General features: G+C 44.0%; 1 protein-coding gene across 2 annotated transcripts in view; it reads right to left on the bottom strand.

Moving 5' to 3' along the window:
- Fbxo16 (F-box protein 16) overlaps positions 1-21,683 on the bottom strand; it is a 48,794-nt gene extending 27,111 nt beyond the window's left edge. For both annotated transcript variants that reach the window (XM_031361044.1, XM_031361045.1), the window contains exons 1-4: positions 21,423-21,683; positions 17,290-17,425; positions 6,990-7,025; positions 19-225 (exon numbers count right to left, since the gene is read on the bottom strand). In XM_031361044.1, coding sequence (XP_031216904.1) covers positions 19-225; positions 6,990-7,025; positions 17,290-17,388 — 342 coding nt within the window. In that variant the 5' untranslated portion in view covers positions 17,389-17,425; positions 21,423-21,683. The remainder of the gene's footprint in view (positions 1-18; positions 226-6,989; positions 7,026-17,289; positions 17,426-21,422) is intronic.
- Between the last annotated feature and the right edge of the window lie 3,748 nt (positions 21,684-25,431).

Raw genomic sequence — 25,431 nt, 5'->3', positions numbered from 1 at the left:
AAGTGCCATTGCTGCTACCTGTGCACATCGGCAAAGGCTCCGGGGATCCAGGAAGGAAAAGATATACACAGATAACACCCTCGGAAGCTTGGTAGTAAAATCCAGGGCCTCTGCTGGGATTTTTTCCTGCAGCTTTCGACAACAGAACTTCTTCTGGGACAGGGAGCAGCGCTCTAGCAGGCCTGTAAGAATTCTTCTCCTTTGAGAGTCTGTCCATTTGTCAAACTGAGGAAACAGGGAACAAGAGAGTCCTCATAGGTCTTGTGATCAATGATAGGGAAGAGAATGTCCTAGAAAGTGAGTTTAGTAAGTTACTGCTAATACTTAGCATGCATCTGTTTCTGTCTCAGCTCAGTAAATCCCACATTTCACCACCTATGTCTCCTTTCTCACACTTCTGTACACATGACCAGATTGCTATGACAGAAGTTCATCTGACCTAGACCTTCAGTGTATCTACAATGCTTAGTCAACTCAAGTGTCACCCTGACACAATCTAGAACCATCTGAGTGTCTCATTGAGGGATTGTCTAGATCAGGTTGGCCTTTAGGAGGACTGTCTTGATTATGTTAATTGATGTGGAATGACCCAGCCTACTATGGGAGGTGTCATTCCCTAGGCAGGGGATCCTGGACTCCTCAAGGGCAAAGACAAAGCTGAGCACAAATGTGCATTACGCACTTATCTCTCTCTGCTGCTCGACTATAGATGTGACTAGCTATTTCAGGTCACTGCTTTGATATCCCTACTTTGGTGGACTATAATTGGAACTGTGGACTAAGGTGAGCCCTTTCTCCCATTAACTGCTTTTGGTTGAGGTGTTTTATCACAGTAACAGGCACAGCACTAGAGAAGTATAATAAATAAATTAATTAATTAATAAATAAATAATGTGTGTGTAGAACAGAGAGAAATGAACTATCTTAGATTGCTCTCAGCTACCTTTCTCCTGTTTGATAGAGTTCAAAAGCTCACGTTCAGGAAACAGTACTACCTACAGGACAATCCCCTACAGACATGCCCTCAGACCAACCTAGTCTAGATAGGTTCTCAATTGAGACACCCTTCTCAAATGAGTCTAGGTGGTAGCAAGTTGACAGTTAAAACTTTCCTTCACAGTAAGTGTGTAAATTCACTTTTATTGGTACACAGACATGAGAAATACCATGTTAGAGTTTGCCCTTCCAGCCCTCATACTCCTTTCCAACTTCAAAAGGAACTTTTCTTTAAATAATTTAAATTACCTAGTGATGATTTTAGAACTTGTCTGTAAAAGTCCAACTTTTTCTACTTTCATCCAAACATTGATTCAGAGCTATTAAAACCAGTGTCTCCTAGATTACAGTTTCCCAGACCTCACATAAAATTTGCTTACATGTTCTGAGTTTCGATTGTTTGACATTAGTAAATACTCAGGGTCTTGCTCTCAATTTTCTACTATTTGTAATATTCAAAATGTCCTCACTTATATATTAGGGGTCCTTCTATCTACATTGTAGGGCCACTGTGTGAGGATTGCATATATGTGTGTATGTATGTGTATGTACATATTTATGTATGTGTGTATATGTGTAGTATGTATATATGTATGTGTGTATAACTATATAAAGGACAACTATTATTCTGAAATGCCATGGTGATCTTAAAAATAATATATACGTGGTTAAATCAATGTAAAAAAGATATACAAAAAAGCTTTAAAAGCACCAAGCTGTCATGTTTGTGCCTAGACAAGGATGAGGCCAGGTAAACTCACCAGATTTCCTTAATGCCACAGAAGAGAAGGAACTCAAATTATAGTGTGACTTAAAATGAATATAAAAGAACATTAGAATCATAAAAACCTATAAAAGAAAACACTGAAGCACTCTCTCTGGAGATTAAAAAGATAATTACATGGGCTCTTCATTTGTTTCCCTGATCAAGAAGGTCCTGGATAATTTCCATTTGGCTCAAATAGGTGTTTTTGCCTCCGGGATATTCCTTTCTAATTGTGTTTGTTTAAGCTAATAGAAAATGAATTTGCATTCCTTGAACCCCGACCAATTCAAGGTGGGGGGATGACTCAGAATACTGAGCAGCAGGGGAAAAAAACGTTCCCTTGGAGTTTAGAAAGTGTTACGACAAACCAGAAAGTAGATAATCCATGCAGAGTTCACTGTGCAGGAATTTAATAATCTCCCTTATTTCTTGCATCAATTTTCCAGTAAAGCCCTGCAGCACAAAAGTGAGGGACTGGCATGTGAGGCCGGGGAGCCATTAGAGTTCTCACAATCTCCTGTCCCACGGTGTCGGGGTTCACTCCAGAAGGATCCTGTTCTGTGGGATATACTTGGTAACTGCACGATATTTTTCCCTGAGTCGCTGTAGGGTTACTAATCTCAAGATGAATGGCAAGCATAGGAGTGATGAACGAGGTTTCCCCCCACACATGTGGTGTGTGTCCAAGATTGATGCTGGGAGTCATTGTCTAGTACTTTATACATCAAGGCAGGGTCTCAGCCAGATGCAGAGGTCACAGCCAGGGTCATCTTTCTAGCCAGCTTGCTCTAGGGATCCCTGCCTCTTCCTCCAGAGGCTAGACTTACAGACGACAGGTACCTAACCTACCTGGAATTTATCTGGGCTCACAGGATACAAACTCCCATCCCCACACTTCTGATGTGAGTGATTTAACCACCGAGCGATCTCTCTAGCCCTACAGAGGATTTATTTTATTTTATTTATTTTTATTTTTATTTTTTAAAGAGAGGGTCTCATTGTATATCTCAGACTGCCCTTGAACTCACAATCCTCCTGCCTCGGCTCCTGGAGTGTTATAATTACAAGTGTGTAATACCACACAGTGCACTGCCATACACAACTTCAGTTTCTCATTTTTGTTTGTTGCTATTCTAAATATTAAACAAAACCATGTGCACATGTATGAACACAAATGAAATTACTTATGGGACTGGTGTGTTAAGAGCATACTGCTCTTGCAAAAGACCTGAGTTTGATTCCCAGTAACCCTGTCAGACAGTTCATAACTACCTGTAACTCCAGGTCCAGGGATCTGACACTGTCTTCTGGACTCCCTGGGTACTGGCACTCAAGTGCACATACCCCGCTCCCTCACATATACATCTAATTAAAAATAAATATTTTAAAATGTTAAAACTTTAAAGAGCTGAGAGAGAGCTCTGTTGGTAAGGCACTTGCCTTGCAAACAAACAGGTCTGGATTTGGATCCCAGCACCCATGTACAAGCTGGGTGTGCAGACACACACCTGCAGTCTTGGTGTTGCAGATACTGAGACAAGGGAATCCTTGGGGCTCACTGGCCAGCTGGTCTAGCTGAATTCTCGAGTTCCAGGTTTAGTAAGAGACCCTGCCTCAAAAGTAAAGTGGAGGGCCAATAAGATAGCCTAGCAGTTAAAGGAACATGGGGGTACATAAAAATCTGGCGACACAAGTTTGATCCCAGGAATCTATCCAAAGGTGGAAGGAGAGAACAGAGTCACAAAGCTGTCTGTAACTTCTACAAGAGCATTGTGGCACATGTGTCCTCATACAGGCATCTCACACACACAACACGCATACACATACCTACACACAAAGGGAAAAAAATGTGCAATGGACTGCGTTTAGTATATCCAGGAGATCAAAAGCTATCACCACTGTCTAATTTTCATCCCTGCTCCAAACTACAAAAACAAACAAACAAACAAAAACAAACAAAACCAAAACCAAAATAGTGTCCTGTTCTCTGAGGGTTCCGTAAACCCATTTTTTTAATCTTTCAGAGACTCAGTAACCAAATATAGCAGTCTGCGAGCCATGAAGCCATCTTACTGCCCATGTATTTGGAATCCACCCTCTTCTTAGATTGTAGGTGAAGCACTCACAGCAGCATCCACCATAAAGCAAAAATGTTTTACATTTTTAAATTACAATAAAAATTCCCATTATTAAAGATAAAATGATTTGAGAAAAGCAATACATAAGGATCTCATCCTACTTTAAGCTTCTTTGGTGGGGGGGAGGTGGAGGGCTGGGGAGGATTGGTTCATGAAAACAAAGTCATGAGCTCAGGCTAGCATGGGTCTTGGTGTGCAGCCTGAAGCTGGCCTTGAGCTGATTCTCTTGCCTCTGCTTCCCAAGTGGTGGGATAACATGTTTTTAGTACCATACCAGGTCTTTTACTTGGGTAAAATAAATATAAAAATCACAATGTTAACCATTTATGTGTGGTGTGGCATTTCAGTACTCACATTACAGTGCAACCATCAATACCACATGTGTCCAGAACTTTCTCAAACCCATCAGACACTAGCTCTCCAACCCCTGGTCCCCTCCACTCTATTTCCTATCTTCGTAAATTTGCCCATTCTAAGTACCTCATAGAAAGTAGAGCTGTACAATATTTGTCTTTGTCTTTGTACCTGGCTTATTTCACTTAGCACACAATGTCTTCAAAGTTTGTCTATGTTATAGCACATACTAGAAACACTTTCAGCTTGTTGGTGAATAATAACTCCATCCTATGAGCATAGCACATTTTGTTTATTCATTTACCTGTGGATGGATATTTGGATTCTTTGTGCTTTTGACTATTTTGATTACTGTTGCTATAAACACTAATGTGCAAGCTTTTGTATGACCATATGTTTTCAACTCTCTTGAGTGGTGGAAAATAGTTACTTGAGACTAGAATAATTCAACAAGTAACTTGTTGCCCAGAAACACATAATTTGACATTACCCAGTGATAGATAATGACCTTTGGGATTCTGTTTCTTCGTTAGAGGAACAGATGAGAGAGTTGCCCATTGATGAGGAAGGGTAGCTGTGTCTTGTTAGGCGAAAGCACGAAGCCATTAGTGTTCTCATGTGGAAGTGTATACAGAAGTGTACCGCTACTTGGATGCTGAGAGCCCAAGAGATGAGCTGCTCTGGTTACTAAGAGACCATCTCTCAGATCCAAACCCATATCCCTATACTCCGTGAGACCAGGAGGCTGGAAATCAGTAGCCATATTTCTTCTTTGACAGCTAGCTCTCTGCTAAATACTGCCTGTGAAGAGGGGGGCACCAAGGGGGAAACTGAGGAAGAAGAGACATATTCCTCTCTGTAGTGCCTGCTGTTCGTGTCAGAACTATCTTTCACCCTCATCCCTGGCTCCAGCTTTTCCCCCAGACAACCTAAAACCACCATGCTTCCTTGGATATATCAGACCCAACTGGCTGTGAGTTGCCAACTTCATTCCTCAGGGGTGTGGATACTGGCTGGGTTGGAACTCTTCCTCCCAAAGCACAAGGAATGCTGGCATCAGCCCCGTTCTGTCTCCATGGACCCCCATCAATTCCTTCCTGAGTCTTTGTTTTTAATATTTGTTCACCAGTCCTTTTGATTAAATTATGGTCATTAAAATAATGGATGAGTTCTGTTCTCAAGGTAGAATCTAAATGGAAATAATCAGTCATGCTTCCCAGGAAAGAGCCAGCATTGCCTTAGGTACGCATTCCATAGGCACAAAGATAATGCTACAGACTCAATGTTTGTGTTCTGAAGCATTCACATGTTGAAATCTTTTTTTAATTCATTCATTAATTTATTCACTCTACATTTTAAAGCCAGCCCCCCCTCCTTTCAGTCTTCCCCCAACAGTCCCTCCCCAACCCCCTCTCCCGCAAGAAGGGGGAGGCCCCCCAGGGCAACCTCCCACCCCACACCCCACAGCCCCTCTCACCCCTATCCCCCTAATCCCCACCCCACACCCTAACACATCAAGTCATTGCAGGACCAGGCACACCCTCCTGCCACTGACGTCAGACAAGGCAGCCCAAACAAGGGAACAAAATCCAAAAGCAGACAACAGATTCAGGGACAGCCCTTGCTCCAGTTGTTGGGGAATTCACATGAAGACCAAGCTGAACATCTGCTACATATGTGTGGGGAGCCCAGGTTCAGCCCATGCTATCTCTTTGGTTGGTGGTTCAGTCTCTAGGACACCCTAAGGGTCCAGGTTAGTTGACTCTGTTGGTCTTCTAACCCATCCTCCTCAGGTCTCTCAACTCTTTCACAAGATTCTCCTTAACCTCAGCTAGGGGGAATATCCTCCCCCATAATTCCAGATTTATAAAGCTGAGGGAAGAGGATCCCTGAAGGTATATAAGTTTCAGGCCAGTCTGGTCTGGCCTACCTAGTGAGCTCCAGGCCAGCCAGGGGCTACAGAGAGAGACCCTGACTCAAACAACAACAGTAAGAGCTACAGAAACGATTCAGCATACCCAACACCTACATGGTGGCTAGCAACCATTTATAACTCCAGTTTTAGAGGATACAATGCCCTTTTCTGGCCTCTATGGACATTGGGTACCCACCTGGCGCATATATACACATGCAGACAAAACACTCATATGCATGAAATAAATTTAAACAAAAAATTAAAAACAACATGAAATTCTAACCTGCAGAGTGAGGGGTGGGCAGGTGGGGTGGGAGTCGGGCTGTAAGTATGACCTTGGGGAGTTGGAGCCCTCAACAGGATCTAACCAGATTCCAAGGACCCTTTCCCCTTTCTGCCATTTTAAAAGGCAGCAAGATGGCTGCTCTCACCAGGCACTCATCACCAGCACCTTGATCTAGAGACTTTCAAACTCCAGAACTAAAAAAGAAATGAACGAATAGCCACTTGGCCTGATTTTCACGATAGTAGCTTAGATAGACTAAAACAGATAATATACCACAATGCAGAAACAGGTATATTTTACTTTTATTATCTTCTATCTGTCTGTCTGTCTGTCTGTCTCTGTCTGTCTGTCTGTCTGTCTATCTATCTATCTATCTATCTATCTATCTATCTATCTATCTATCTACCTATCTACCTACCTATCTATCTATCTATCTATCTAGTGGTACTGAGAATTGAACCCAAGGCCTTGTGCATTTTAGCCAAGTGCTCTGAAATACAGATATCCCCAGCCTTATATATTTTAGATGCTTACCCATTTTCCAAGCAGAGCTCTTCGTTCTTCAAATACCTACAGCAAAAAATAAATAAATAAATTTAAAAAAAAGAAAGAAAGGAAAAAGAAAAAAGAAAAAAAAAAGAAAATAGGGTCATTTGTGCATTGTGGTTCAAGACATCCATTATAAACAAATTACTAAAGGGTAAGTGAGTAAGTATTCACTATCTCAAGTGAGTAGGAAGAGCCACATTGCATTCCAGAGGGCATTTTATTTATTTATTGAATGACCTTGAACTCTCTATGTAAGCCAAGATGACCTTGAACTTCCAATCTTCTTGTCTCTACTTCTAGGGGGCTTGGATTACATGTCTGGTTTATGCAGTGCTGGGGCTCAAACCCAGGGCTCTGTGCATCCTGGGCAAGCATTCTACTGCTGAACTACACTACCAGCCCACTTTTCTTACTTTTAACCTACATGAGGGCTCTCTCTCTTTTTAGTTTCTGTATATGGAATAATTCATATAAAAGAAGTAATCTACCCTCTCTTCTTTCTTCCGATCCTCTTTCCTTTTTTTTTTTTTCTTTTTCTTTTTTACTTCTAGACAGGGTATCACACTCTGTAGTTCAGGTTGGCCTGGAATTCACTACATAGCCCACGCTAGCCCAACAGGTTTGATTTTCCTACCTCTGTCTCCCAAGTACTGGGGTTACAAGTACGTACTACGATGACGACTCACTGAGAAATTGTTCTTTAAGAGAAATGAAATATGAGAAGGAATTGTGAGGAGTATTCACTTATCAAATTTGAAAGGTCATAAACTAACACAGGTAAGTAAGAAAATGGTGATCTCAGAAATTTTCAGTATTTAATCACACAAGAACTCGTAAAATACATGAATGAGCAGCTCTCTCCCGTGTGTGTGTGTGTGTGTGTGTGTGTGAGAGAGAGAGAGAGAGAGAGAGAGAGAGAGAGAGAGAGAGAGAGAGAGAGAGAGAGACACAGACAGAGACAGAGACAGATAGAGACAGAGAGAGAACAAGCATGCGTGTGCAGAGACCAAAGATTGACAATATCACATGTCTTCCCTAATCTCTCCCAACTTATTTTTTGAGACAGGACCTTTCACTGAAGCTGGACCTCATCAGTTTGGCTAGGCTGGCTGGCCCTCATCTCTGCCTCTCAGACACTAAGATATAGATGCATGTCACTGTGTCCAGCTTTTTTTTTTTTTTTGCAGGTCCTGGGCATCCAACTCAGGTCCTCATGCTGACGGAACATCTCTCCAGCCCTGCTTTTGCCCTTCAGTGTATATGGATATACACAGACATCCATGGACTTACTAATTATAAAATTAGTAATTTCTGTATGTGTACCTCTGGGCTTGCAACTTCATGGCAGCACAGGTTTGTCCTTATACACTGTTTTGACAGAAACCATGTCTGATCATTTGACACATTCAAGCAGAGTGCCGGTATAGCAAGCACATCACAAGTCTTCGAGATAGTGGAATCCTATGGATGTGACAGTGAGATCTGATGGCCTTCTGGGTTTTGCAATGCACTGTGAGGGAATGTATACGTTGGTGTTTCTCTGAGTCCCAGAGCATATGTGGATTTGAGCAAGTGAAAAGAAGACCAACGTGGGTATATTTGGCAGAGGAAGGGTTATGAAGAGAGGAGGAGAGAATAATGAACATATGTGACTGTCTCTGCGGCGCCAACACAGACACCCTCTGTTGGCTTTCAAATGGGGATCAATGCTACAGCTCTCGAGAGCAGCTCTGCAGGAACGAGAGGCAGCTAGGCGAGGCAGTGCAGACCTTGCGCTCTCCTGACTGAGGAGGTTGAGAAGCTGGTGTTGTGTTGCCAGAGGCTCATCTTTTCTTTTCTTTCTCCTGGAGCCCACACGGTGGTTGCCAAAGGCATATTGAAATGGGGGCTGAAATACTGGCTTCAACAAGTGCCATGAAAAAGTCCTCATAGACCTCATGCAGATGCTTTCAAGAAGAAAGAAAAGGACTCTTGTATCCTCCCCCTCCCCCCCCCATCCCTCTCCCTTCATTGCCACTGAGATGTTATGGCCCTATAATGGCAACAGATAAACTCAGGATTATACACGCAAATAGAAGAGAAAGTAGAAAACACACAAGAGACAAAAGTAAACCTGGATTCAAATGTTTCTGGAGCTCTTTCTCCTCCAATACCGCCTCCCAAGTCATGCCACCAGTGCCAATTCAATCTGATACCTTAGGGCTCCTCCCCTCCTCCCAAGTGAAGTCACCAGTGCCAACACAATCTGATGCCCATGGCCCCTCCCCTTTCTGCTCTACTCAAGCTCCACAGGGCCTGAAGAGTGTCTGGATTTTTGTTTGTTTGTTTATTTTATTGTTGTTGTTATTTTTTGAGACAGGGTCTCTCTATGTAGCCTTGGCTAACCTGGAGCTCACTATGTAGACCAGGCTGGCCTCAAACTCACAGATATCTTGCCTCTGTCTCCCATGTTCTGGAGTTAAAGGCATGTACCACTATGCTTAGCTGAGAGTGTCTGGTTTAGTAGCTCTTGTTCATTTTACCTCCCCATATACCTACGAACCCCTTCCTCTTACATGCTCCCCAGAACTAGCAAGAACAGGTTCCATCACAGATTCTCTAGGACACTGCTGGTCAAGCAACAATAATGAAAAGGTTTCTGAAGTCACAGCAGCTCAGAGCTGAAAGAAATCCTAAAGAGGAGCTAGAAAGATGGCCCCAGGGGTTAAGAGCACTTGGAAGCTTACACCAACCTGTAACTCCAACTCCGGGTGATCTGACATCCCCCTGCTGGACTCTGTAGGCACTGCACTCATGTGAACATACCCATACACACATACATACATAAATAAAAATATTAAAATAAATAATTTAAAACCCTAAAGAGATTTTTGTTCAACTTCCTTATTTTAGATAGGACATGTGGACTTTCATGAAAGCTGCTTTGTCCAGATTTTTAAAAACATAAACAAATCACTGGGTCTAGCTGGGCACGGTGGTTGTCTAGGTTAGGGTTTTACTGCTGTGAACAGACACCATGACCAAGGCAACTCTTGTAAGGGACAACATTTAATTGGGGCTGGTTCACGTTTCCGAGGTTCAGTCCATTATCATCACGGAAGGAAATATGGCAGCATGCAGGTAGATATGGTGCTGGAGGAGCTGAGAGTTCTACATCTTGATCTAAAGGCATCAAGGAAGTCTGGCTTCTGCAAGGAACCAATGGAGGGACTCGTCCACACTTGGCAGAGACTGAACATAGGATCTCAAAGCTCACCTACAAATGACACCCTATCTCCAACAAGGACACACCTCCTTATAGTATCACTTCCTGTGGGCTAAGGATTCAAACACATGAACCTATGGGGGCCAAACTTATTCAAACCACTACCATGGTGAGGACTGAAGTCCCCATACTCAGGAGGCAGAGGCAGACTAGCCAAAAGACCAAAGGCCAAGCATGGTGACACACACGTGACTCCCAACACTTGGAAAGCAGATGCAGGAGGATCTATGTATATGAATCCTCTACTACATAGTCAGTTTAAGGCTAGCTTGGCTTACATGAAACCCTGTATCAAAAACAAAAACAAACAAAATAGAAAGGAAGGAAGGGAAAAAGAAAAGAAGGAAAGGAGGAAAAGAGGGACCCTGGTCTTTCACTATAATCATGGTCTTCTCCAACCTGACTGCCTGTGTAGCCCAGATGGCCTGGAACTGATGCTTCCCCTGCCTCAGCTTCCTGAGTGCTGAGATTATAGGTGAATACCACCGAGCCTGCAGCCTTAAATTCTTAAGGAACTTCTGCCTGTGTGCTACCTGGCAGTAGGAGGAAGACTGGGTCTTGACGTCATAACTAAGTTTTCAAAAGGAGGTTAGGCTGTACCTCCATGGGTGTGGCTGACGGTAACAAAGGGCACCAATAAGAAAAAAGACAGTCCCCAGAAAGGTATCAGAAAAGGAATGACATGGGAAGCGGTTCTGTCACGCAGCTGGCTAAAGCAAACACAATGTCTGACTAAGCCAGACCTGATGGTGCAGGCTTGCCATTCCAACCGCTCAGGAGGCTGACGCGGGAGGATCACAAGTTCAAGACCTGCCTATTTATATTTGAATAAATAATTTGGACAAATCATTTTGTTGTCAGTCCTCAGTTGGATTTGCATTCTTATGTTCCCTGAATTTCAGTGAATTTCCATTCCAAAGATGTACAATCAGGGTCTTCCTTTTTACGAAGCTGGAAAACAGACTATCTCTTTGAAATGGCAATATTAAAATGGCTCTTCTCTCACAGACGGCTGCAGTCTGTTTATATCACAGTTTACTCACAACCTGCTGTTAAGTCAAAATCCCTTGGTTATTATTTTAGTCTGTTGACATTGAAATTGCATATTTCCTCGTGTGACATCAGTAGAGTAGAGGAGGGGACTCTCCTGGAAATCCTACATTATGATCAGTGGATGGCTACAGAACCGCTGTCTCCCAGAACACACTTTCCTCAGGCATGACGGGGTGCATGATTCCATGCCCCAAAGAAGTGGGGATGTGCACTTTTCATGTTTTAAAATTATATATATTTAAGGTGTGCAACATGATGTTTTGGGATGCATACACAAGAGAGAGATAATCGCTAGAGTCGAGGCAATTATCCTGCCCATCCCTGTCCACAGCTAAGTTTGTGTGGAGGGGAACGTGATCCTTCTAATTACAGCACTGGCTGAGAGCACAGGTACCATTGCAACACGCCCCCCTAGGAGTCCTCAGTGCCCAAATTACTCTGTAATCGACTGCATTTGCCTACCTTGATGATGCTTTATTTTTTTTTAAGTTATCTAAATTTGAATTCAGTCTCTCTGCTGAAAACCTGCTGTGAAGTTAAAATCCCGAGTCTCTTATTTTTGGCCGAGCTGGTTATTATGTACTTCACACTTTACTACAGAACAGAGGGGAGACAAAAATTAAAAACAAAATGAAGGCCTAGAGATGCAGCTCAGTGGGTGGACTCATTACTTAGCATGCATGATGCCCTGGGTTCAACCTCCAGCTCCTCATAACGGGGCTTAGAGCCACATGCCTCTTGGACTAGGCAGGTACATTCGGGAGGATTAGAAGTGCAAGTTTATTTATGGCTACCTAATGAGTTCAAGGCCAGTTGGACCTACATGATACCCTATCCCAAAAGAGGGGAATGGGTGCGAGAGAGGTGGCACAGTGGTTAAGAACATGTGCTGCTCTTGCAGGGAACTCACGGTTCAGTTCCCAGCATTCAAGTAGGGCAGGGCAAAACTGTCTGTAACTCCAGCTCCAGGGAATCTGAGCTCTCTCTGTCTCTGTCTCTGTCTCTGTCTCTGTCTCTGTCTCTGTCTCTCTCTCTCTCACACACACATTAAAAGTAAAATAAATATTTTTACAAGGGACTTCACAATAGTATATATATGTTTTTTAAAAATTCATTTGAAGCAATGATTTTCTTTGCATCTGAGAGTTATGAATGATGAGTATTTTCTCTAAAAAGGTATCATTAGATGTGGCAAAAACCATTAAAGAACAAAGATGAGACCATGCTGTGTTTGCTATGTTGTATTGATCCTTTCTAGAATGGGGAGGTGTGTTTAATATCCATTGGGAGGCAGCTGGTTGACAGCCAGGAGCTGAACGGAGCTGCGTTGGGCCAAGGTCATGACCTTGGAGGGGAGAGCAGCTGGTCACTGAAGGTTAGTGTCAACTATAGAGGCCGGTCCTCCTTGCGGAGTTGTGAGATGACTCTGACGAAACCTAACAGCTGGCGCCCTGTGGGGCCAGTGGAGATGTCACGGAGACTGCACTGCAGTCATCCTTGGCCACAAACCTATTCCCACCCCTTCTGTACTAGTCAGAGTTCTCTAGAGGGACAAAACTTACACACATATGCAATATTTATTAGAATGGCTCACAGGCTGTGGTCTGGCTAGTCCAACCATGACTGTCTAGCAAAGGAAGATCCAAGAATCCAGGAGTTGTTCAGTCTGTGAGGCTGGATGTCTGTCTCAGCTGGTTTTTAGTACATGTCAGGATCTTCAAGAGGTAGGCTCTACTGCCAGTGAAGGGGCAGACTTGCCATCGAGAGCAAGCAGACAGAGAGCACGCTTCCTTCCTCTCCATCCTTTATGTCACTCTGGCTGCCCCCAGAAGGTGTGGCCCAGATGAAAGACAGATCTTCCCACTTCGAATGACTTCATTAAGAAACAATCTTAAGGTCTTCCCAACCACTTGGGTTTTAGTTAATTCCAGATGTAGTCAAGCTGACCACCAAGAACAGCCATCACACCTTCTCTCCTCTTCTTTAGGGTTAATTCTTACATGCTCATCTTAAAATCTGCTTCTCAAGGCTAGGGATGTATATCAGTGGGAGAACTCTTTGTGCATGCACGCAATGCCCGTGTTCCAGCCCCAGCATCGCGAAATAACACTACCAATAATTAATAAAGGACCGTTCTTTATCACTTCACCTACAAATGCACCCAGGTACTTTGGGGACTAGTAAGATAGTTTTTATTTTTTTAAAGATTTATTTATTATTATAAATGAGTACACAGAAGAAGGTGTCAGATTTCATTATGGGTGGTTGTGAGACACCATGTGGTTGCTGGGATTTGAACTCACAACCTTCAGAAGAGCAGTCAGTGCTCTTACCCGCTGAGCCATCTCACCAGCCCCTAAGATAGTTTTTAAAAGATTTTTTTAAATTTTAATTATGCTTGTGTGTGGGTATGTGCACATGACTCCTAGTGCCCCAAGAAGCCAAAGGTATCAGATCTCCCTGGAACCTGAGGTACAGGAAGCTGTGAGCTACCCCATGTGGGTGCCAGGAATTGAATTATGGTCTTCTGCAAGCTCTAATGTGCTCTTAACTGTAGAGCTATCTCCCCAGCCACCAATGTCAAAAAAGGGGGGAATGGAGTCTTGTATGCAGCCTTGGCTGGCCTGGAACTCACTTTGTAGACCAAGATGACCTTGAAATCACAGACATCCTCCTGCCTCTAAGATCTGGGATTAAAGGCATGTGCCACCATGTTTAGCTTAAGATAATGTTTTTTGTTATTTTGTTATTTTGTTTTTTTTTTTCACAGTGGCCAAATTGATCAAGACTTTTCTTGGAAGTTTTCTGAAAATGAAGACATTTGACAACTTCGTATTTCGACTCAAATCACTTTCTCACACATGTGCAAATCCTTCGCAATTCAACGAGAAAACAGATTTCCAAATCTGACACTGACGTTGGAGGAATAAGCTGTTATATAAACTGTTGGGGAGCTACGAGCGTCACAACAGGTGCTCAATAAATAGTTGTTGTGCTGAAAGAAAAAGATTTCCATACGTTCATTTGGCGCCATGAGGCCAGGCTCCATCTGCCTCTGCCTGTCCTTTTCTTCCTGAGGCCTCCTTTCTTCCATCTCTCCCCACCTCCTTATGTCATTTCTGCACCTTTTTCCTTTATAGCTTCTCCTCATTTTATCTCTCAGGATTCCAATCTCTTACACACGTGTGCACGCACACTCTCATACCTCTCTCACTCTCACACCATTTACTCCTGTATCACATCAGATTAGGAGAAAGTTTCTAGTTCTAAGATGAGCCAGGCTTGACTATGAGCTTTGCTTTGCCAAAGGGGATCAATACTTAGGATTACAGCAACCACAGAGCAACTCCAGCCAAGGAAGGAGCTGGAAGGGCCTGTGATGGTTTGTATATGCTCAGCCCAGCGAGTGGCGATATTAGAGGGTGTGGCCCTGTTGGAGTGGGTGTGTCACCATGGGTGTGGGCTTTAAGACACTTGTCCTAGCTGCTTGGAAGCCAATCTTCCACTAGAAGAGGTAAAGCTCTCAGCTTCTTCTGCACCATGCCTGCCTGGATGCTGCTATGTTCCCGTCTTAGTGATAATGGACTGAACCTCTGAACCTGCAAGCCAACCCCAAATAAATGTTGTCCTTTATAAGACTTGCCTTGGTCATGGTGTTTGCTCACAGCAGTAAAACTCCAACTAAGACAGGGCCCAAAGATAAAAGTCAAAGAACGTCTAAGAAAGGGCCCAGTCAGTGAAATACTTGTCTTGCAAATACAAGGACCTTAATTGCATCCCCCAGAACTCACACTAAAACGCCAAGAGTTGTGTTTAAAATCTCAGTGCTGGAGAATCAGAGACAAGCAGATCCCTCAGGCTCACTGGATAGCCTGCAGCACCTGCTTGGTGAGATGCAAGCTTATGAAAGACCCTGTCTCAAAAAAAACAAGGTAGATCACACCCGAGGAATAAGAGCTAAAGTTGTCCCTTGACCTCCGTGCCCATACATGCACATGTATACTTGCAGTTGCATATGTGCAAGTACACACACACACACACACACACACACACACACACAGAGAGAGAGAGAGAGAGAGAGAGAGAGAGAGAGAGAGAGAGAGAGAGAGAGAGAGAGAGAGAGAATAGTGGGATGACTGGCCTTGTGTTCTAGAAGCCACACCCAGACTCGTGGGAGAGGAAGAGCACGTCAGTCTTGATGGACTAAAGCTGAATGGGAAAGCCAGAGACACAGGAAGTGGCAGTGCTGCCGAGGGGACCCTGAAGTGACTCACAGGTGGTGGGCAGGAGCTGTGCTGCTGTGGACTTCACCTGACTGGCCTCAACAGCCAGGGAGTAGCAGCAGGGGTGGAATCTGGGAGGCTAGCTGGGAGCCAGGGCCTGAAGGGACCTCAAGGATATGTATGCATGGTGGGGTTGGAATGTGTCCTTTGGAGTAGATCCCATTTTCAGCCTCACCTGATAGGACTGGTATTTCAGAGAGATCTTTCTGGAGCCTTAATAGAGCGGGTTAGAGGCAGTGACAAGAGCCAGGGTGTTAGAGTACTGTGCCTGGCAAGGGGTAAGGGTAAGGCTGGGAACATGGAGTTGGGTGGACTGGATCTAGAGAGAAGATTCACAGACCCAGAGAACACATGGGGCATGGAGGCAAGGGTATGCAGATAGATGTTTCTCCACAGGCTTCTGCATCTTAAGAGTCTGGGCACACTGAGAAGTCAAGGCCCCAAGAAGTCTTCACTTGGATCTGCTTTCCAAGTTGCCATGCAGGAGGGCAGCCTAGCAGGAAGAGGAGCTTGTGTTCACTGCTTACTGTGAAGGAGTAGATGCCCTGTGCTCATTGGTCTTGAGCTGCCAGGAAATCCATCTTGTGCTGGGCATTCATCTGCACCACTCCACATCTTCACCATCTCCAGGTCAAGATTGACCAGGAGAACCAGTGGTTAGGCTTGATGCAGAATGCTCGCCCTAACAGCTCTGCTGTGAGAGGAAGTTCTTGGTCCCTGCCCAGACCCTTGTGCCATTTATTGTGATGAAATAGTACTGTCTTTTTTTCCCACCAGCAACAGGCTCACTTGTCAGCCTGTAAATTATGGTGAAGAATCAAGTCCTACACCTGACAGGGAAAGGGGAGATTTTCTGTACCTGTTCCTGGCAAGGGGTGGTGGTGAGGCTGTGAACCAAGAACATGGAGCTGGGCCGATGAGATCTAGAGAGAAGACTCACAGACCCAGAGAACACATGGCATAGATGTGGAGGTAAGAGTGTGCAGATGGAGGTTCCTAACATGGGTCCACATGGTGGTACAAAGTGGGGTTTTCCACCTGGGGGAAGATGGTGAGGTCGGTTTTACACAATGAGACTGGTTGTTTCATTGCCACGGAGGTGTGTGGTCCTGATGTTGAAGGACTGATCAGAGTCCTGCAGCTCCCAGAAGCAGGAATACAATACCCCAGAGGGCTGCCATTCTCACCCCCAGCTATGTGCTATGATCCTTTATTAGGGGTATTTTACACATGTCTCCCTAGAAGTCAGTCGGGAAGTAGACTTCCTAGGAGAATATCAGTCTCATGAGGACTTGATGAAATGTATTCAGTAAGTGACCTTAATTTCACCCAGAACCTCAGGGATCCGGGTGGGGTGGGCAGGCGGGGAAATCCCTCCTGAACATCTTTCCTCCCCTCCCCAAATTCTGTGGGCTCCAAGGAGATCCAGTGAGGATCCAGTGCAGGAAAGAATGACAACTTTTCCCTTGGGCAGGACTCTGATCTATTTTTAGTCTTGTCTACATAGCAAATATACAAATAAAGTTGTTGTTGTTGTTGTTGTTTTTAAATAAACCTTTTGTTTTGTCTTTTGTTCATAGATTGTGTCATTTTAAAAATTCCTGCTCATATTCTGATGATCAGAATTTTACCTTTTTTTCCCCCAATCATGGACCCAAATGAGAAAGTACCTCTGGCCACTTACCTGATCATTCAGAAGCTGATGGTTCAGAGGTGTCCAGGTACTCATCTTTGTCTGCATTTTGGGGCCATCAATGCTTTTGGGAGGTGCAAATGCCATCATGAAATGAGCTGGCACTTTTCCATAAGAAAGATTACACCTATCAGGAGAAATGAATCGCTGAATCTTCTAAGAACCGAATAAAGTTAACGGTTTTGTTTGTCTGGTTTTTGTTTTTGTAATGTTGAAATAAGGTATGGGTAGATTATTTACTGAGAGCCCTGTTTATGCCAAAGACTTCATATGTCTAATCAGTACAAGTGTACAATGAGCTGGTAGTAAGGTTGCGGTGCAGTTCCTTAGACCACTGGATACCCTGTCCAAGATCTTCGTGAGTGGAAGAGGAATGAAACCACTGGGTCACGGGGGAAGCTCAGAACGTAGTTTACTGGCCAGGAAGAGAAGTTCCTCAATTTGAGGGTCATAGTACAACCTAACACCCTTCACCCAACATTTGGGGGGTGGAGGTAGGTGAGCCTCTTTGAATTTAAAGCCATTTTGGTCTTCATAGAGATTTTGAAGCCAGCCCTGTCTCAAAACAAACATCTAATTTTTGTCCTTGTGTCATTAACTCTCCTCCTCTGGTCTTAGTGTAAAAGAATTCCAGCCTAAGACATACTCAAGGAGCAGACAGGTGGGGGTCAAGGTCAAGGCTTTGGATATGGACAGATGAGTTTACTGGGAAAATTCTGCCAGTTTTGATTGTCTGGTATACAGTCTGCCTACTTTTAATCAAGGTAGCTTTATTTCCATAAAGAATTATTTTTTCCCCACTGGTGCGGGTTGGTTGGCTGATTTTAGAAGTGTCCAGTTGCTGCATTCTGTCTTCCTTTGAAGGCCATCAGTAGCCCTCTCGTGACAAGAGATGGTGGGTGACTGGGTCACGTTACAGATGGACTGACCACGGCTTATCCTTTTTTGCATTAGTTACCTGAGCAGACTGCAATGCTGTCCCTGCCCGTCTGACCCCCAGGAGCTACATGTCCTCTCCTCTTCTGCATCTGTTTGGCAACATTTTTTTTTAACCTTGTGCAGTTTCTTTTTTTTTTTTTTTTTTTTTTTTTTTTTTTTTTTTTTTTTGGTTTTTCGAGACAGGGTTTCTCTCTGTAACCCCGGCTGTCCTGGTATTCACTATGTAGACCAGGCTGGCCTCGAACTCGGAAATCCGCCTGCCTCCGCCTCCCAAGTGCTAGGATTAAAGGCGTGCGCCACCACCGCCCGGCTGTGCAGTTTCTTTTTAATACTAGCTCTTCTATTTCTTTAAATTTTTTTTCTTAAATTTATTTATTTTTGTGTGTGCATGTTTTGTCTACACATATGTATGTGCACCACATGCATAGTTGGTACCTGATGAGTTCAGAACAGAGCATCAGGTCTTCTGGAACTGGAGCCATAGATGGTTGTGAACCATCATGTGAAGGCTGGGAATCGAACCTGAGTCCTCTACAAGAACAACAAGCACCCCGACTTCTGAGCCCTCTCTCCATCCCCACTTTGTGCAGTTTTTTTTTTTTTTTTAAAAAAAAATCCTATGTATGTGTATCTCCAAAATGATGCTTGAAGGATAAAGAGAGGAAAGACCTTGCCAAGGTGGCTGAAGGGTAGGCCACTACTTAGTAACCTTCAGTCTTTGTTAGAACTTGGTAGATATAGAACACCTAAAACCTGTACTTCAGGAGATCATGATGGAATATTTTATAACGGACAGTAGTGTCAGTGCCTGCCCTCAGTGTTTCTACCCTACCCTCTCTCTGAAGATGGGTTTGCACACACAAGTAGATGACTCTACCAATGAACAATGTTGAGAAGTGTTCAATAGTCAACACCTTCCCTTGGTCCTGTCACCGAGGGTTGCAAAAGGTACAAGAAATAGTTTCATTATTAACTAGCATTATTAACTAGCAGCCAGAGATCCACACACAGGCGAGCAGGCAAACTACAGACACAAAGCAACACTACCAAGTTCAAATCTGTCCAGGTAAAATTGTATACTGCTTGTTGTTTTTTTAATTTTGAGACAGGGACTTACTGTAGTCCAAGCTGCCCTCAAACTCGGGATCCCACCACCTCAATCTTTCCAGTGCTGTGATTACTGGAGTTTGTCACTGTGCCCAGTCCCCTTCTTCTTCCTTTAAGACAGTAGCTAGTTTAAAAATCCTAAAGCCTCTGGGATAAAATCTATGCATCTCTTCCTAGAAAAATACACAGGAAGCTAAAATTCTGCTTCCCCCCCCGGGTTAAAATCTCTGCGTTAAGCTGAGGAGCTCCCTTGCTCCCCAGTGTGTGTGGAAAGCCATTTGATGTATTTTAGGTGCCATTTCTGAATGAAGCTAAAGTGGCTTTTCTCAAAGACACCCTAAGGGTCTGCACAGGCAGTTTTCTTCCTCCGGGTTCCTTGGGTCTAAAAACCACTTTAGATAAGGCTTTCATGGTTTCCAGGAGGTGTGGTTAGCCAGGAGGCATCACTCTTGTCACTTTTTTCATGACAGTCATGAAAAAGCATGCCAGTGGGGATGTCTTATCTATCTTCTGTAATTATCCTTTTTTTGAATTTTCCCTTCTCCCTCAGTCCCAGAAGATGAACAGTGTACATAGTTTGTATGCATATAAAAGTTCACAAATAGACTACTGGCAACTATTCAAAACATAGAAGTTTTCACACAACACACACAAGAAATAATTGCACCCCATCTACCAAGACAACAAAGACTGTTTCATCCTTGACCACAGATACAAGTTGCAAGTACTTATGACTTCCTTGCCTTTTAATGGTTGCCTGTCATTACGCTTCATGTTCCTTGGGATAAAACTGTAGAAAGAAGGCCCAGGGTCCTCACCCCCTACATATGGCTCCAGGCTCATGTTCAACAGCCAAGCTGGCATCTGAGTCGTCACACGCTTCTGGTCTGACCTTCTAAATCTTCCCACCATCTCTATTACACAATAATTTTACTAAGGATCTATCCCAGGCAGGCCTCAAACCTTCTTAGGCAGTCAAGGATGACCTTAAACTTCTGATCCTCTTGCCTGCACCTCTCAAGTTCTAGATTGCAGGTGTTTGCCACATGCCTGATTTATGTAGAGTTGGGTTCCAGCTTCATGCATGCTGGACAAGCATTCTACCAAGTATTTGATATTCCAAGCCCTAAGGTTCGTTTTGTTCTGTTTCAATTTTGTTTTTGCTTTAAGATAGAGTCTGCCTCATATCCCTGGTTGGTCTGGAACTTGCTATGTAGACCACGCTGGCTTTAAACTAACAAAGATCCACCTGCCTCTTCCAGGGTCTGTGCTGCCACTCCCAACTGTTTTGTTTTGTTTGTTTTGAAATGACCAGTCAGTGAAGTCACTTTTCAACTCAGAAACCTTCTCATCTCACTAAGGACTGGAATTCCAATTCCTCAACTGGAAGTCTGGGTCACCTCAATGTAACTATTTCAGCCTGGCCTTCCATTTTCCTGTACTCTATGCAGATCCATTGATAGCCTGACCACTGTAAGGACGGAGGCATGAGACCCCAATGCTTTGGGGGTCGTCTATTCTGTCACCGCTCATTTAAATTCCAGTCACAGTTGTACATACATAGTAGATGTACAATGTTATTCAATGGAAGGGGAAAATGTCATGGTAGAGCACGGGGAGGGAGCATTTGAGGATTAAACCTTGTGGGACTGCACGCTGAAACTCAGAACACGATGATCCTGGCACAAAGGAAATACTCAGGGTTGTCAGAGTTTTATTTGGAGGTTACAATGAAGACTAGGATTGAGTTTCTCTGCTAACACACAATTCTCTCACAGTACACTGTAATATCACCAGACAAAGGGAGTCTCACACAGTATCAGAAATAGAGGGTGGGTAGGTTTAAATACGAATTCACCCTATATTCAAATAGCTAAAACCTAAATAAGCATGTAGTGCATGGTTTTCAAAGCTACTGCTTGACCTGCACTATAATTGTTGGTTGTTAATTTCAGAGGTGTGAAGCAGCCATTGAAACTGCAGCGCACTTTAATCCCCAAGGTGCCCCGGCAAGCTTTTGGGAAGCTGGGGAGCTCTCTCAGAATCTCCATGTTTTTCCTGCTCTACCCACTGCTCACCTCAGCAGCTGGCCTCCTTCTTCAAGCCTCTGGTTCTGGGGTTGCTATCGTTGCACTAGGACAGCTTTCTTTGACTCCTTTCAGCCCCCACCTCACCGCTTCCAGCAGTCCAATCGCCATCTATAAATCCTGTCGCTGGCATCCGGGGTCTCTTAGGCAACAATGTGTGGTCTCTTGATTGGCCAGGGCATCCTAGGAAGGCTGGCTCCAAAATTGGGCACAGAGATAAAGGGAGAAAAGTGTGGCGGTCGGGTGAGTGGGAGGAGCTGTAACATCTTGATAGAATGCTTGGAGGAAGCTGTATCCAATCCTGAAACCAGGAGCCTTGAAAAATCTTCCTTCAAGACTCGCTGCGTTTATGTATAAACAGCTCTTCGCGACCGAGCATGCTCAGTTATGTTGCTCTGGTCACTCGGGAGCCCCAAAATGCAAACTCCATTGTACCAGGTTTTAAGACTGCCCATACGGAGGAAATAAAAATTGACTACGGGTCGGATGGGGAAAAAAAGCACCTGCAGAGGGGAAGGGAAGTCTTGGGGGAACTGCCCCAAGCGTGACAGATACGCCAGGGAGCCAGCAGATGGCACGCCCTTGTAAGAAAAACTCTGAATTTAGGTTTTAAGACCCACTCACATTTAATTAGCTAAATGTATTGAGCACCCGCCTTGTAGTGAGAACCAGAGAATGCAAGGATTAAAAAAGAAGGAAAGAAAAAAGAAATCTGAAGGCAGGCATGGTGGCTCAAGCCTGCAATCCTAGCACTCGGGAGGCGGAGGCAAGAGGGTCAGGGTTCCTAGGAAAGCTTTGGCTACAAAGGGCGTTGGAGACTAGCCTGAACTCCTAAACCCTGTCTAAAACATAAGAAAAATCTAATGAGAGAAACTGAACAGTGTAATGTGCAAATAACCAACGTGAAGCCCAGGGATCTAGTAGCTGTGATAGCAAGTTCTGGAGAATTCCAAGAAGTTCGAAATCCCAAGCCTGCATCCACAGTGCAAAGCAATTTTGATAAGAAGCAGCAAACCAAAACTTAACCCCAGTATCTAAAACAAATACAACAACTTTCTAAACTACCTTTGCTTGCTAAAACAACGAACACCTCCAACTTAAACAGTCCTACAGATCCTGTGTGTTTTGTTATTTTTATTTTTTTAATAGTGTAGTTTTAAATTTAGGTTTATTTACATGGGTGTATCTATGTCTGAGAGTTGGCCTGTGTGCCATGTGTAGAAGTCAGAAAATAACTTTTAGGAGGCGATTTTCTGCATCATGTAGGTCTAGGGCTCAAACTCAGGTGATAAGGCTTGCCACCAAATGCCATCTTGTCAGCCTTCTGTTTCTTTCTTTCTTTTTTTTTTTTCAAATAGGCATCATTTGCATACCTCCCATTCGAATGAAAAGGGGACAGTGGATCTCATGGAGGTTGGCGCTTTTCCTAAGTTAACAATGGTTCAGTAAGTGTCCAAGCTGAAATGAGAGGCTAGGCTTTCTGGATTCCAACTTAGTGGTTTTTCCAAATGACCAGCTTGTATGTAAATGAATAGACAAAGCCTTTGGGGATGTGTGGGGGTGGCCTGGGGGAGGCAGGTAAAGATGTCATACTAAATTACCATGCATTACCAGTTAACATTTATGGTTTCAAAAAAACGGGTTCATCCAGAAAGGGACCAGTTTTAACAATGCCTAGGTGGCTGAGTCTCTCTGTGAAGTTCCCGCTTGTTAAAGGCTTTCTATGAGTGATTACAACATGGAAGGAAAGGGAGATGGGACCTAGAAAGCTTCTGGATTTATCCCCGTGGGATTTGAATGTTTCTATTCCTCATAGACAATCCCTTTCGTCTCTGCTCTAACAGCACCTTGTGGGTCTCTTCATTGTCCTACAGCTCCTCCAACTGACTGCTCCCCCAAAGGGGAATGAGTCACCCCGTTCCCACTGTGTTCCTTGTGAGTCACCCCATTCCCACTGTGTTCCTAGGGAACATGCACACATAGCCCAGTGTCTTGTGATACTTTGACATTACTTCTGTGTGGAACATATCACACATAAAGAAAAGCTTAGAGACTTTTATAACAAATACTGGTATCTCCACAAAGATATTTTTCCACCATATGCATGCCTCTCTCTTTCTCTCTCTCTCTCTCTCTCTCTCTCTCTCTCTCTCTCTCTCTCTCTCTCTCTCTCTCTCTCTCCCTCTCTCTCTCTCTCTCCCTCTCCCTCCCCCCTGTGTGTGTTTACCAGACATGTAGTAGCCTTTTCTGCACACAGATTCCACTGTCCTCTCTCTATGTCTAGAAAACCATTTGTGCTCAGCCTTCTTGTTCCTTTTTTGGCAGTTTCATTAGATATACGTTCACCCTTACAAGTGACTTATTTTTGCCAATTTTTAAAGATGCACCATCACTTACGTAGAGCAGTTTCCTTTTCTGCTAAGTATTGTATTTATGGGACTTGACGATATTGATATATTGGTAATTGTGTCTGTGTCATTCCCATCTGCTGATGTGAGCAGTGGCGTGACCTGTGTCTGTTTTTATAGCGTGATGTAAAAAGGCTCCTGAGTAAGAAGGCCCCTGGCAAGCGCCTTTCCGGTGACTTAGTTATGGAGATCTAGCAATATATAAAACTATCACAAAGTTTCTCCTCTGCCCCCATATACCACCTGCCTCTTTATTTACTCTCATCAAAAGACACCACTGGGTTCCCGGGACATGCTGGCTTGCCTGGAATGGCCCTAAGAATCAATATTATTGTCCTGAAAATGTTGCTGTACAAGTGTCAATAAGGGAAATGGAAATTGTTGCTTCAGATTTTATTTCTCATGCCTGTCTATCAATTCTATCAATTCTGATGTGAGGCTGATCCAAGCACAAGACTTTTCAGTATTCATTACATTGCTTGAGAACCTTTTAAAAATTATTATATCTGTCTCTCTGTGTCTCTGTCTCTCTCTTTGTATGTGTATGTGTGTGTATGTGTACCTAGAGGCCAGAGGTCAACTACAGGTGTGTCAGTCGGTTGCTCTCCACCTAGTTTTTTGAGACATATTTCTCACTGGCCTGGGGACTTACCACATGGGCTTGGCTGAGTGACTAGCTGGCCCCAGAAATCACCCTGGCTCCACCTCCCCCGCACTGGGACCATAAGTGCCTGTTATTAGGACTGATTTTTTTTTTTTTTTTGTGGGTTCTAGGGACATAACTCAGGTTCTTCTGCTTGTATAGTAAGTGTTTTACCAACAGAACTGTATCTCCAGCCCATTTGTTATTATCTTAGCCATTTATAAACATAAGAGTCAGGAGTGTCAGGCACACTCACTTGTAATAAGGCCAATGTTGCTGTAAGTTCTGTGAGCTACCAAGAAAACCAAATGATGCCACGGACTCTAAGTTGAAGATGGACAATAAGAAAGATAGGTAAAACGCTGTAACAAAGAGAAATGTAATCACGATTAATTGAATCCAGACTCTTCCATTAAAATGCTGTGTGACTTTAAGTAAGACATCCAACCTTTCTGAGTGTTCTTCTCCCTGTTGGGGAAAACAATTGTATTTAGATGACCTCTAATGAATCTTTCAGCTCCTCAAGTCGTGCATATAGCAGAGGGGGTGGGGAGTCTTCTAAGAAGAAGGTGAGGCATGCCGCCCATGAGCACAAGCTCTGTCTGTTTATAGTAAGGTCTCGGTGAAGAGGACGCAAAGCGTGCACCTGCTTCGCCGGTCAGAGTGCAGCGTTGCAACAGGCCTGGTGTCCCTTGCTACCTGTGCGCTGCACTGCCCTCCACCGTGGGTCCTCGAGGTTCTAGGTTGGCACACTGGCTCTTAGAGAAGGCGTTGGTGGACCCGCACTGAGAGCTTGACACCGTCAGGCTTTGCAAAGAGGACCGGGCACAGGTCAGATGAAAGCCTCCGGCGCTGGGAACCACCAAGCCGACGCACGCCAGCTCAAAGCGTCACTATCACCTAGGATGCCAGGCTGAGAACAACGAAGCGGGTCAGCGCCACACAGCCA

This window comes from Mastomys coucha, unplaced genomic scaffold (assembly GCF_008632895.1).
Source record: "Mastomys coucha isolate ucsf_1 unplaced genomic scaffold, UCSF_Mcou_1 pScaffold9, whole genome shotgun sequence".
In the NCBI taxonomy this organism is placed as follows: Eukaryota; Metazoa; Chordata; class Mammalia; order Rodentia; family Muridae; genus Mastomys; species Mastomys coucha.
This window is presented reverse-complemented; position numbering and strand designations above follow the sequence as displayed.